The sequence below is a fragment of the Thermobia domestica genome, chromosome 13 (assembly GCF_964235325.1).
Source record: "Thermobia domestica chromosome 13, izTheDome1.hap1.1, whole genome shotgun sequence".
Classification (NCBI taxonomy): Eukaryota; Metazoa; Arthropoda; class Insecta; order Zygentoma; family Lepismatidae; genus Thermobia; species Thermobia domestica.
In genome coordinates this window covers 121,407,483-121,422,539 of record NC_137466.1, presented here as the reverse complement: position 1 = coordinate 121,422,539, position 15,057 = coordinate 121,407,483, and the positions used below count along the sequence as shown (strand labels likewise).

General features: G+C 35.7%; 1 protein-coding gene across 3 annotated transcripts in view; it reads right to left on the bottom strand.

The window, feature by feature from the left end:
- The window catches only part of Hr3 (nuclear hormone receptor 3 ROR-beta), a 671,278-nt gene that overhangs the window by 323,672 nt on the left and 332,549 nt on the right, over nucleotides 1-15,057 (bottom strand). The window contains exon 1 of one of the 3 annotated variants that reach the window (XM_081736347.1): nucleotides 1,499-2,788. The exons of the other annotated variants lie outside the window; for them this stretch is intronic. Within the exon in view, the coding sequence (XP_081592473.1) occupies nucleotides 1,499-1,571 (73 nt within the window). The 5' untranslated portion in view covers nucleotides 1,572-2,788. Of the gene's footprint in view, nucleotides 1-1,498; nucleotides 2,789-15,057 lie in introns of those variants that run through there. 3 annotated transcript variants of the gene reach the window in all.

Here is a 15,057-nt window from a genome sequence, read left to right as displayed (position 1 = left end):
AAGTGAAAAATAAAGGGATGAAATTATTGAACCAGGTTTCTTTCAAATGGCACAAACTATACTAGATAAGTTCTGTTCATTCTTCAGATTTAATTCCCGCTTCCAAACTAGTATACGTGCCTTATTTTGGAGATGATCTTTCTCAACCATTCTTAAAACCAGTCGCAGAAGATGGCTTGTAAACAAAGAGCACATCCACGTTATTTCATTATTAATTTTTGTGAGGTTTTCTAGAGTCTCAGAAAATCCATCTTTACTGACTGACAGATTTAATTTCACTCAAGATTACATTTATTCCTACAAATGAGGAATTGAATGGACAGGAGAAGACTGATCTTAACATTCCATCATTTAACTCGTGTGACTAACCATATCAGTACAGTAAGATTTTGAGCTAAAACAGGTAACTTCTGAGATAGGATAATGGGTTGGATCGCTCAGTCAACTTTAACGGCATTCATCTCTTGCCATATGGAGAGGGAGTGGCTAAGAGTTAGATTCAATCAACACTAATGAAATTATGGACTAATATTCTCAGCTTAGACCAGTGTAGATCGGTAAGTACAGGCAAGAATCAGGGCGAGATTGAGCCTCACCCTTCCCCAACGATGGGCAGCGAAGGAGCATGGTAAATGAGGAGAATGATGCAAAGTACACAGCTCCAGTGTGAAAGGTCTCTGGTTCGAGATCCTACGCATGTGTGGAGGATAACGTCATGTGCATAATTATCTCTGGATTCTCTTATATCCTCCCACTCTCTTTTTACATCATTATTCGCTTAAATTTAGATCAAGAATATATACATGGGACGCTAAAGATATATTATTACTATTATTCTTATTTTTAAGTAGTTACCTCCTGCATCTTTACGGAAAAAATTGGGGGCTTGCGAATTTTCATTTCCCCCCATGCCGGATGATGGTGGAGAAAATTAGGGACATGGTATGCCTTCCTCAGGGGCACCCGAAGAAAATTTTCTAAGGGTGGCATCTCCATTGCTGCTATATTATGTCTGGTATTTAATACACGTGGTTTGCTACATTATGTCAGGGGCGGATCCAGGACGGAATTCTGGGGGGCAGGGGCGGTGCGTTGTAATACTGCTACTTAGAGCTACTTTTAAGAGCTCCAAACTCTGGAATGGATTTTTTTTTTACTTATATATAAAGTAAAAGATCCATTCGCTCCATATATTTTCGTAAGCCAGGGGCGGACCCCTTCGGGTGCCTATGACCTTCAAACGTATCAGTCCCCACTTACTATTCGATGTGGATCTGACTTAAACAACGAATGTATCCGACGAGAAATACGTATATAACTACATTAAGGTATTATGTTAATTCTTAAGTCGGTCATTTGATGAGCAAGTTTTCTGTTGACTCAACGATATCCAAAGTGGTAAGTAGGTATAGGGGCTACATACTTTAAACAATGCAAATTTATGCAATTTGGAATTTTATTTCAACTCAAAAATTAAAACATAAATTAGAACACATACCTTTAATCGATCCTGAGTTATTATGCGATTGGGCCACTTCAACTTTTGTAACAGCACTCCACATTTCATACATGTTGCTGGATTTTAATTTTTTAATGTCTTTTCTTAAAAAAATAAAATATCCAGCACTAAAACACTATAACTTTTTGTTTTATAAACAATTCTTTACACGTTCCTTTTTTCTGATAGTGTGTCACTACCACTATTACAAAAAATCACATGTTAAAGGTCACTACACTCAATCACAGCGTCTTCAGAAAACAATGAACCCATTTAGGAACAAATCACTCACTGTAGATACCTTGTCTTCCTGCAAATAATAATCCTTAGCATCCTACACCACCACACATGATCATAAACACACACACACGCACATCATTATTACATATAGTCAACTCGTTAAGTTTTCTTCACTTTCAGTTGTAATACAAATTTAGATTGTTTCCTTTCATTCAAGTCTTCACAAAAGCGAATTGTGTTCGGTAACAACCGAACACTTTATCACAGACTATACTTTAAAGATTGGATTAAAAATTAAATTTTAAAAAAGTCACTTGAACAGTTTTGTCATCCTGGGGTAAACAGATACAAATTTACAACAATCATTGTTAAAAACAAAATCGTCACTTTCTCAATCACGTATTTTGTACTTCTTTTTTTAAAAAAAATCAATAATATTGTTTTATTATTTTGGCAATTAATAAAATTCACTTAAATCATATTCTTAAACGAAATGGGCGTGTACAACACAGTTTACTGGCACAAAATTTTATGTTGTAAAGAATAAGATCTCACTACATAGTACTTTGTTTATAGTTACAAGTTTATTTGTATATAAATGCCATATGACACTATTCGACACACACAAGGACATACGGAAAATAATCACAGTTGACTTGGCTTTGGTTCTTTCATTCCATAGAATTTTTAAAGGTGGCAACAGGTGGAAAATTCATTCATTATTCAATATTTTTAGCTTTTTTTTTTCTTTACACTCACACATATTCACATACACGGAGGCATAAAATGTAGTCCAGGTACCATGAAAAAACGATCGTAAAGCGCGCGCCCCCTTCGTAGTTTTTGTTTTTGTTAAAAACTCAGCGAAAGAAGAAAAAAAAGTGTGCCTTCAGAGAGCACGAGAGAAACCACGTTGCTCCATCTATCCGCGTCGCTGGCTCTCACACACACAACCGGACGGACGGAGAGCGCGTACACTACACGAAACGAACCAAGTTACAGCTAACTGTATTGGCCTAGCCCACCAACCAACTTACTCGGCAGACTGACACACTTCTGAAGCCGGCTGGGCGAGTCCATGGATTTGGCTGGGGGGAGGTAAAAGGTTATAAGGGGGGCGGGAAACTGTGGGAGGGGAGGGGAGAGAAAATCAAGTGAATAGTGCATGTGTCTGTATATCCAACACCACAGATTGCTTACACAATCTATCCCTTTCTTTCTCTTTTCTCTCAGGTCTACCCCTCCCTCCTCCTCCCATTTACTATTTCTGTAGGCTCCCCCTCCTCACCTGTTTGATAAGACGTGCAAAATTCTTTTCCCACTGGCATTTATTTATCTCACGAACAAGCCCTTACTGGACGTGAAATGCATAACTTTAATTCATTTTTTTCCCTTTATTTTCGAACTTAGACACTTCAAAAGATAAGTATTACATACGTTAAGCAACTTTGAAATGTGTATTCATTTTTACTTTTTCTATTATTCGATGTTAAAGACAATGTGGACGCTGATTCTTTCTCGAGGCAGTTATTTTGACTAACGTTTTCAAACAAGATTGAATCTTAATTAGGACGGAAAAATGTTGCGTTTACAAAGATTTCTTACGGACATCAAGCAAATGTTTTAAATAAAAATTTTGACCGATTTACTTGCCTGTGCATATTGTTGTACTAGATATTGTCTGACTAGGACTGTAGCTAGAGAGAGGGTTGACAGAATACCCAACCCCACAACTTTGTCAACCTTTAGTCACCTGTGTTGTTTCTTGGTATGTATGTATGAATGATAGTTGAACTCAAGTTAGCTCCATTTCCCAAAAAATAACTCACCCTCCCTGTCTTAGTGCTCTGGTTACGGACCTGTGGCTGACATATTACGCAGTGTGAGGTAAATCTTAGGTATTTAGACTAGTTTCTCATCTTGCAAAATGTATCATCGATATTTAGGGGAAAGGATAATAATAATAATAATAATAATAATAATAATAATAATAATAATAATAATAATAATAATAATAATAATAATAATAATAATAATAAAGACCAGTTAGTAATTATCTTTTAAATGAAAAGTGCATCATTTATAGACAAATAACATTTTAAATCAAGTTCGTATTATTAATGCGGAGAGAGAGAAAGGTATTGGGGAACAAATTCAATTTGCTTCGGGGGAGAGGGGCTCTACGATTTAGGCTGATATTCGTGTTTTTCATGCATATATTGTTGATTAAAATTTGTCTATACTATATACTAAATTGGAAAATCAGATGGGGCAATTGCCTACCCTACAGCCACAGATAATGCCCCTGACTGTACTTTTTTTGAGGGGACATGTCATAATAATTTAGGGGGAGGACAGTGCGTCATGAATCTTGAAGCAGAAGAGCACACAGTGGTCCTCCCTTGACACTCAATTATACACTGGATAAAATGGGCTTAAATCATGCTTTACACTGGATAAAACTGCAAGCTATGATTTAGCCCCTCCCTTGATCATATCCTGGATCCGCCAGTGTGGGCACATATGAGTAAATGATCCGCAAGCTAATTAAAAATATTAATTCAATCATTTACTAATTAAACGAATCTTAAAATAACTTATATTGTTTAAGGATTTTGTCCTAAAGCAGGTAACATATTATATAATAGTGAGGTTACTTACTAAAACAGAACAGTACGAGCAAATGACCAGGTTCTTTTCCTTAAGTAACTTATTTACTAAATGTATAAAACGATCAAGATGGTTCAACTATTACAGTGGAATATAAATTGGTCGCTTTTGATTTTACATATAGTGTCACAATTATGTCAGTGGCTTACTTAAAAAAAAAAAAAAAAGAAAAAAAAAGAAAAAGAAAACTTCGTTTGACAGTTTTGTGGCCAAATTTATCAGGCGGCCAATGCAACAAGTTTCAATTGTGGTATATCATTGCAAACTCTGGCTATTTGTGCCATATAAACTCGAATATTTAATTTATTTTCTTTTTCTTTTCTTTCTTTCCTTCCTTCTTTGATTCTTTCTTATTTCTAAGATTTTCAAATCAAGGAAATATTTTAAGCATCGAAGATATTTTGTTTTTCATTTTAACGTTTTCGTAGAAGATTCCACTTTTATGAGAAAAGAATGAAAATGAAAATGAAATGAAATCTTTCGGTTTAACTTCCCACAATTACGCCAACTTGGCTAAAGAACACGGCAAGTGAGTGATGATGAAATAATTGCTTGGAATGAGAATGCGAGAGAAAACAGGAATACCTAAAGAAAACCTAGAGACGCGATGTTGTCCACCACAAGTTCACTTGGCTTGAGATCGAGCCAGGGTCCCCTAGCACCAGAGGTAAGCGCTCTACCACTGAGCCATAGTAGAAAATAAAATAAAAGAGAAAAAAATATAATTAGTCTCAGGACCTATCAAATGTCATTATTATATTATTATTTTAGAAATATATAATAATGTGCATTAGATTTAGAGTAATGCTAGCCTTAGCAGTAACATGTTCGGATATATAGTAAATAAACTTGGTAATATCAGGACTGAGTACACATAAAAAGGAAGATCAAAACTAAAGTTTCCTTACTATATATTATCTATAGACCGACTGTAATAATAATTTGGACTTTCTATTATTAGTACTCTCGTTGCAAGTGTCCCTCAAAGGAAAAAGTTTTACATGCATGAAGAAAGAAAGTGGATATTCATTGTTCAATAAACCTACAGTATATAATCATCTGGACTCGGACTGGACTACCTGTTGGCGAGATACTGTGAAAATTGTAACAAATAAATAGATAAAACTTGATTGAGGTCAGACATCGACCTGTTCATATCATTGCTGATAATACACATAAGATGCAATAAACAACAACCTCTCTCCTGTATTTTTGGACAAGTTTTTTCCTCCAAGACGTAGATCTTGAGTTTATTGGCGCCCTGAATCATAACAATAGTAAAGAATGTTCTCAAGTTTTTGGAAGGAGTGAAAAATCATGTCTATACTGTATTCAAATGTTCAGTTTGGTCACATATAACCCTTTTCTGTAGTTTATTTAGCCAACACATAGAGGTGAATCTAACATTAGGCGGATGGGAATGGTACCTATTCCCTAGCCCGGTTGTTCTATTAGTTCCACAGAAGTCAAACAGAGAAACAGTGCGACTTTTAACAATACTTCGTTGACTGATTATTAAGCAAAAGTGCTATAACTCCATTTTGAAATACTTTGTATAAAAGATGTTAAAAACAAACCTCTTTGGACATAATACTTACGAACATGTTTACATTCATTTTGAATGTTAGTGTAACGAAGATCTTGCTTTGGGTGTACCTAAAGATACAATTTCGTTTTCAGGTCAGGTTACACATTACATTCATAATGGACAATAACTTCATGGACACTCTGTCTGTAGTACTGTATTTCTATATGGTATAGAAAGTGCAGATTTCTCCCATTGTCATAAGGACAATTCAATACCTTCTAAAATGAAAGAGGTAGCGGACTTCTGACAAAAGAAAACTCCTTTATGGCTATATGGTCAACGAAATCCCGGGTTCGATTCTTGGACCGGGACATTTGCGACCACCGGAGCATTTGAGACCGGTTCCCGGAGTGAGCTCATGTCCACATCTCATATGGCCTCAGTGCTGATAGGGAATCTAAACTTCCGACGAACCAATCGCAGGGAAGAAAAGAAGCAATCCAGTGATACCAATCATTATATTTCTCCATATCATCCAAATCGCATAGTGAAAATGAATTGAAATGAAATCTTTGAGTTTTACGTCCCACGTTTATGCCGGTTAGGCTAAAGGAGACGGTGACAATGAGTAATGAATGAAATGGTGAAAACCCCGAAGAAACCCACGCACACGGTGTTTGTCCACCACAAAGTTTATTTGGCGGGGGCTGGGATCGAACCCGGGACCCCAAGCACCAGAGGTGTACGCTCCACCACTGTGCCACCGCGGCCTCTCCAAATCACATACTGATCGCCTTAAGAACTTCGAGACTTCCCGTCAGAGAGTTTAATTTAGTCACCATGGAAATGACACTGTCATAATGTAGCCAATTCTAAGATATACAAGTATCTAATTTGTGGAAAACTACAGGTTTCACAAGAGTAAGACGTGTTTTACTGTAGTCAATTCCCAGATACTCAAATGACTAGTTCGTAGCAAACTCAAATTTCTATAAAAATGAGGCAAAGTTATAGAGGTTTCCAGGTCACTAAACGCTTTTTTGAAATCAGGTGAATATAAGTAAATATCTTTAGCAAAGTTACTTTCTTCTTCATTATTGGACACTCAAAGAAAGCACGATGTAGATAAGAATTTAACTTCCTACGTATAAGGGCTCGTACAACTTGGAATGTGGTATAATTAGTGTTACCCATCAGAGGCGAGACGAGACGAGAAATAAGCCTGACTTGTCTCGTCTCGATTGTCGGAAATATGTTCTCATCTCGCTTTGTTTTGCAAATATGTATAGAAAATTTATGCCATGAATTTTCTTCTTAATTTTATCTAGAAGTTATCAGAACCTTCAGCATCACGGGATGTCCACTAAGGATGTGACACAACAACATTTAAACCAAATTTATTATTGGAGCATATTGTGTAATGACTTGCGTAACTTTAAATGTTTATAAATGCTGTTCATTGCGTTCGTACAAAATTTATAGTTTTTTTTTTTTTTACTATGAATCATGTAACACTAAAACAGTGTTTGAGATCTACGACTTGGCTGAACTTATGTTGTCCAGCAGACTTCTCGTCTCGAAAACGAGACGAGAATTGCTATGTTTCTCGTCTCGCCTTGAATTTGAAAATGCATTTCTCGTCTCGCCTTGAATTTGAAAATGCATTTCTCGTCTCTCCTTGAATTTGAAAATGCATTTCTCGTCTCTCCTTGAATTTGAAAATGCATTTCTCGTCTCGCCTTGAATTTGAAAATGCATTCCTCGTCTCGCCTTGAATTTGAAAATGCATTTCTCTTCTCGCCTTGAATTTGAAAATGCATTTCTCGTCTCGCCTTGAATTTGAAAATGCATTTCTCGTCTCGCCTTGAATTTGAAAATGCATTTCTCGTCTCTCCTTGAATTTGAAAATGCATTTCTCGTCTCGCCTTGAATTTGAAAATGCATTTCTCGTCTCGCCTTGAATTTGAAAATGCATTTCTCGTCTCTCCTTGAATTTGAAAATGCATTTCTCGTCTCGCCTTGAATTTGAAAATGCATTTCTCGTCTCGTGGACAACACTTGGTGTAATTTCGTCTTACTTGATTATGGCATATTGAAATTTGAATATGAGGCGACATTCTTAGGGAAATCGAACAACATTTTAAAGATGTACAACAATGAGCACTCTTTCATTGATACGAAAGCTATCAACGAGAAATTCAAAATGGATTATTTTCAGTTTGATTGAAGTTCAAAATAATGGATGCTAGAAAACTTATACTTGTATGTCTATAAATAGGTGCCCACCAATTTAAAAGGAAAGTTGACACACATGACGGTTCTAGACATAAAGAAGCTACTTGACATCGATAGTGTAGTAATAATTGCAGGAAGAGCACTTATAATAATTTCTAGAAAATAAATGTCAGACATCATGACAAGGTAATTATTTTCAGATTTTGATAAGTAGTGATTGGATTTTAAATTTAGCGAATGGACATTGGACAATTATTATGTTTTCAGAATTCGTCGTAAGACTGCTGGTGAAGATAAGTATTTTATTTTATAACTGTGTGAAACAACGAAATCCAATGTAAAGGTTATTATAATCAAAAATCTGAAACTATTTAAATCAGTAAAGTATCTCTAATAAAATGCTTACAGCAAAATGATAAATCATAAATGGAAATTAAAAGCGTAGAAGTATTGATAGTTCATATTCAAATTTTCGGGTGGATTGATATTTTACAAAGTATTCATAAATTTAGGAGAACCTTAAAAAAGAAACAATGATAATTTATTATTGTATCTTCCTATTTAACCTATTCCTGTACGATCATCCTGTTTCATAAGTGGCAAAATGAAAACCCAAATAACAGGGTTTTCCTTAGGATTACCTTTAGCGAAATTGATTCCGTTTGCTTAATATTTTACTAAAAAATTCTAGTCCACTTAAAATTAGGTGTTTTGAAAGAAACATAAAGATTTTAAGTTTTTATATTTCTTTCTTTCATGTTTCAGTTCAATGTTTTATACTTGATCTATATTTTTCTTTCCTTATCATTCTCGAAGTATATTTCATTATGTTCCATTCTTTAACTTTGTGTTTTATTATTCAAATTAAATAATAACAAAACACGAAGCCTTTACTTTAATGTTCTACGATATACTCTTTAGGAGAAAGGAGATGGATGACTAATGGAAGAATTAGTGAAATGAAAATGTGGAAGAAAGGGTAAAATCCACAGAAACGATGTTGTCCACCACAAACTCGCATATTCTGGGGTTGAACCGGGGATCCCTCACACTTCAACCACTTTTTTTTTTTAATTATATGATTAACAGAACATTTTCCAATTTCTCTGTTTTCCACGATTTTACCGATAACTTTAATGATAGGGAAACGAAAAGAGAAACATCGGAGAAATGCCCACCTGTTCAGTAAGACTCGAACCAGAAACTAATTTTGACTCACAGTCAGAGCCGTAGCTAAGGGGGGGCCAGCGGGGCGCCCGCCCCGGGCGCTGACAGCAAGGGGGCGCCGCCCGAGCAAGGAAAAAGAAAAAGTGGCGTTGAACATGAGTAAAAGACGAGTCGCCCCCAGAAAGTATTGGCGCCCTATTAGATAAATATTGCTGTAGGTTATCAATGAAATACATAGATTTCTTAAAAATTTTCTTGCTCGCTTCGCTCGCAACGCAAGAGTTTAAATAAGTCACAACAAGTTTGTACTTATTACTTAAAGATTTATTATACATGATTTCTTAATGACATGTGGTATACAAGGTGCCGAGTAATGACTTATAGTGTACGCATGAGCATTTTCAAAATCAGAAACGAGCAAAGGCGTGTTCGGCGTTTTGACAGTGATGAATTTGCTGACTTCAAAACGTTTTTCTACCCAATCGGATTAATCACGACGCACAGTGGGGCCAAAGCACTGAATTCTTGGCAAAAATAAGAATTCGCTATATGAAGCGGAAAATTGAAATCAATTAGTTCGGCGTATGCAGTGGCTACAATAATGTTATTTCGACATTATTTAATCAAAAACATAGAGTTTTAATCATAAAAGGAAATATCCCTTATATTCGCGCCTAAATTATATAACAGATTATATGATTGGCATAAAGAAACGCGTGGGCAATATGCTTTGATTTGGTAATTTACGATTGGCTTATATTCTTATGTATGAAAGGAAAGAGTGTACTTATTCATTTTACAACTGAAGAGTAATAAAATTGAAGAAAAGTTCTTGCTTCTCAAAATTATTTCAAAGTTGTGGAGGATTCGTTATGACAATGAAGATGCAAGGACCTTCAATACATAAAAATTATCTCATCACAAGTTCTCGATATGAATATATTATCAGATACATTAAACATATTATGATTTACAAGCATCAGTAACCTGTTCAGGTTGTTTCATATATTGCATCGTGCATTACGTGAGCTCATTTCATAGCTTGATTGGAACACTCTGAGCTGGAGCGAGCGGAGGCTCATTACAGTTGATTCCAATGTCACTTCTGTGCATGCATCACAAAAACACAATATTGAATTGATCAAGACCATTTTAATATGGTTCATAGATTGTTTAGCATTGGCGTTTCAAAATGTCGCCACCATTAATCAAATATGTTTGACTAGAGTTTAGTTTTGTTGGTGAATGACAGAGAAGTATGACTAGATGTTGGAAACAAGATGGGTCTGGGGGCAAAATTCCCAGAATCGACCTATATTCAACTTTGTCACTGCGTGCATGTCTAATAACCTAACACTTGTTCTCACATTCATCCCAGCTCAATTCAAAAGCAGCATTGCATCCAGAATGCGGTTTTCCTCAAACATTTTCATGTGCTATATTTTCCAAACGTGCAAATATGTGCATGTTTTCTCTTTGCATACAGTAAGAACAATGTTTCTGTTACGACATATTAAAAAATCACAGACATATTATGCCATATTTTCTAGTAAAATGCCATTCTATCGTTTGACCATACTTTATATGTTTTCAGTACCACAGCATTTTCCAAATATAATATTAAGTAGGGGATTATCATAAAAATATGATAATGATATTAGCATCATTGCTAATATGATTATTGACTACACATCACATCAATATTCTAAATATACAAAACGATACATACATGTTTGTCGTGTCACCATGTTTACCAGTCACTGAATATCTACACGCAATGTAGAAATAGTCGCATTCAAAATCAATTTCCTATCTTCTCTCCGGCTTCAGGGGATAACCAAATTTACACGTCCCATGAGTTCATTGTAAGTTGCTATCACTTATTTTCCTGCACACTATCTTACGTGTACACTATTAAGGCTTCATTATAACAAATTATATCAAGTCAGTCTTTTACTTCATTCTTCGAGTTTTTGCTAAGAATTGCCTGGTTCGGCCCCACTGTGCGATGGTGAGAATGAAGTTATGAAAGTGAGAAGAGTGAAGAGACACATTCAAGCTGCTGTTTGTGCGATAATATTAAAAATAAAGGTAAACGAGGGGAACAATAACATTTTCGAACTTCAAGCAGTTGTAGAATAGGGACTTAAGGGATCAGAACTTAGCCCAAAGAAGTTCAACTTTTTTAGATACTAATCACTACCAATGATTTATTTTTAAATTTCATTAACATATGAAATTCTTCCAGTTTGAAGGAATTTATTGGGGTCATTTTTTCATCAACTTTTTGTATTGTCAGCATATTATTTTGTGCATACGTGTCTAGTTGTGTGATGTTTTTATCTATCTACATACATACAAAACATAAGTAGGCACACTCTTAATATAAGTACGTGTTAGTGTATTTTAATATGTTAATTAATAATAAGTAGCTTAAATTCGGAACTTTCATTCATTAAGAAATTAAGTAATTACTATAATTTCAGACATATGTAGTAGCCAAAGTATATTTTGGATTTTAAGTACAAACATTGAACATATTCTTCACCTCCATCGATCAATATTTAGAAATTCACAAAGAAGACTCCTTCTGAATTTCCATTACATTTCACAAAATATTTTTTACCGTAAAAAGATCGAAATTAAAATGCTATTGATGTGGTCACATACAGAATAAAATTAAAATGTTTACAATTATTATTGGAAATTAATACTGTCACCCATTTCGAACAATTTAGAAGCACACAGTTTTTAATGTATTGAAATATAATTTCTTATCGATAGTATTAAACGTTGTACATAGTAGTAATTTTCCTGAACTGTTCTCCTAGTGAATTTGTATAGAACCAAACGTAGTTTTGTCAATCTTAACAAAAAGTCCAAAATAAGACTCTTGAAAACAGCTCTTATTTGAAAAAGAATACATAATGATCGTTTTTAGTTGTTGCAATGGTCTTTCCAAGAAGATTTATAAAAATTCAGCGTAGCATAACAACAAAAGCTGCTTTTCTTATATATATATATATATATATAATGATTGGTAAGATTAGTAAGATGAGTGTAGGGGCGCCGAATTCTACCTCGCCCCGGGCGCCGAAATCTCTAGCTACGGCTCTGCTCACAGTCATCAGCCTATCGCCTCAAAGTGCTAGACTACGTTCACCAACTATCCCCAATCAGCCACTGTACTCTCTGGAACATTGGCTATTAATTAAGAGGGAAAACTGTTACCTTGAAATGTTTTCTGTGCAATTATTATCTAGACAGCAATTAGTAAATAGCACTAAATAAATAAAAAAAACTTCGTCAAATTACAACTTTCATGAATATTTACTATGAGCAAGGTACTGCAAAAGTGGCAAAGTTTTATCATACTAATAAATGAGAAAAGTGAAAATTTTCAAAATAGAATCTTAATTTGATTATACAGAGTGCGGGAGAGAATGACATGATTAAAAATAGTTATTATATTAAGAGTAAATTATTAACTTTATTTGGTTTTGACAAATATGAACATAATATAGACACGAGAGCATTTAATTATTTTATGATTTAACTCACTAGAAAGGGAAATTTACTGTTCAAAAATGACATTTTGCATATAACCACCATCCCCACTGTACACACTCAGCAAGTTTCTTGCTAATGTCATTCATCATTCTTTGCTGCATCTCTAGAGGAATTCTTTCTACTTTTTCACGTTCGTGTAATGCATTGGTGATTTGGTACAGGTGAAAATTTGGATCATTGTACAAAATTCGGCATATGCAGTCTTCGAAATTCATGCTGAGCGGTTATGTAACTGTCATCGTTCTTGTGAAAAGCTTTAAGAGCAAGAGCACTTTGATCTCTAGTCCACTGCTCCATTGCCACTAATAATGCTTTACAGCAGTAAGTTCAAGATTGTATTTCTCACCTCCACTCAACTCTATCCTTGAAAAAACAGTGTTACAAAATCGCCCAATTCACTGGCGCACTCTGCATGTTTTATATCTTTTACAAGTAATACCTACTTTTAAATAATTAAATAATGAAGGAATTAATAATTGTTCTTACCTTATTGCATCTAGTGTAGACGATTGGTTAGTTGTGTGATTATGTCAAATTATCTTAAAGACAATAGGGTGGTAAAAATTTGCACTCACCTAGAATAGAAGAAAATATCATAATTAATTTTAAAAAATGGTTGGAAAATGAAAGACAAAACTTATCAATCGTAGAAAATTTAAAAGAAATCATATACACAATACAAAACTACGCAATAATCATGACATACACTTTAGTTCTAACTTGTATATAAATTTGTATGCTTATGGACATGATTGTTAGCACGTAATCCCATAATCAAATTTACATTTACTGGTGTGCAAAACCTAACTACGAAATAGATAAAGTAACATTTAACTCTGTGTTGTCAGTGAAAGTAAGCGAAAGCCCGTTAGTGTGTTACCAGAGGCTTCCCACATGTGGATAGGAAGCAAGACATTGTATTATATTACGACCATACCAACGAATGGGTTTGTTCTTTCAACACGAAACAGTTGAATGAAAGGGACGAGACAATTTGTATCAGTCAGAGAGTTTCAAAGGTGAATTGTGATGGCGTTGCTCGCAACGCCATGGCCTGGAGACAACATTTGGATGACTTGACATGGGGTAGAATCATCGGGGAACTGGAAGAAGAACGAAGTATGATAATTGTGGCCCAGGAGTTTGGTATTGTCAACAGTGTTGTTTCACGTACATGAGGGCGTTTCGAATTACAGACAAGCTGAGAAGGAGAGATGGTAATCGACTGTCAACTACCGGAGTGGACGACCACTACATTGTGAAACAGGCAAGAAGGGGCTGGCTCATACAGCGGGTGCAATTGCACACATATTTAACAGGTCTGCAAGGCGTCCAATCTCACACCCCACAGTCGCACAGTGACACTACACATATTTAACAGGTCTGCAAGGCGCCCGATCTTACACCCCACAGTGGCACGTCGACTGCATGGGAGTGGTCTCTTTGCTGACGGCAATTACATTGTGTTTCTTTTTCCTTTTCACTTCTGCGGCACCGTTCACGGTGGTGCGAAGAACTCTAGGATTCGACCGAGGAGCAGTTGGATCGCATTCCCTTCTCAGAGAGCAGATTCAGTTTGAGCACTGATTCTGCATGTACATTCATCTAACTCCTCTATAGAGGGATATAGTCTCTCGTTCTGACAGAGGCTGTGTGCAGCTAGTGGCAGCAAAATAGAAATAGCACAAAATATTCTGGACACTGTGAATACGGATCCTCAGCCTTCCTGGAGACAGTCATCATAGAGAATGAAATGTAAGTATACAGGTACGACTTGGAAACAAAGGTACAATCGACTCTAACTTGATGTTCTCCGTCGTCTACGTGACGCTGTTCACCAAACACAACCAGGTTTTTGGAGCTCGAAGTCCTGGCAACTGCATCAGGATAACATCCTCGTTCATGCAGCTCAGGTATCATTCAGGTTTTTTTCTTTTTTTTTCTTTTTTTTAAAAGGACAGTACACCTTTTGGTAGTTTGTCAGGCTCCCTACTCTCCGGACACAGGCCCCTGCGACTTTTGGCTATTCTCGAAATCAAAGTGTTGTGAAAGGAAAGTATTTTTACACCCGAGAGGACATCAAGCGCAATGCAACGGCTGCCCGAACAGCACTTCCTGAGAACGGGTTCAAATCTGTATCTGTATCTGT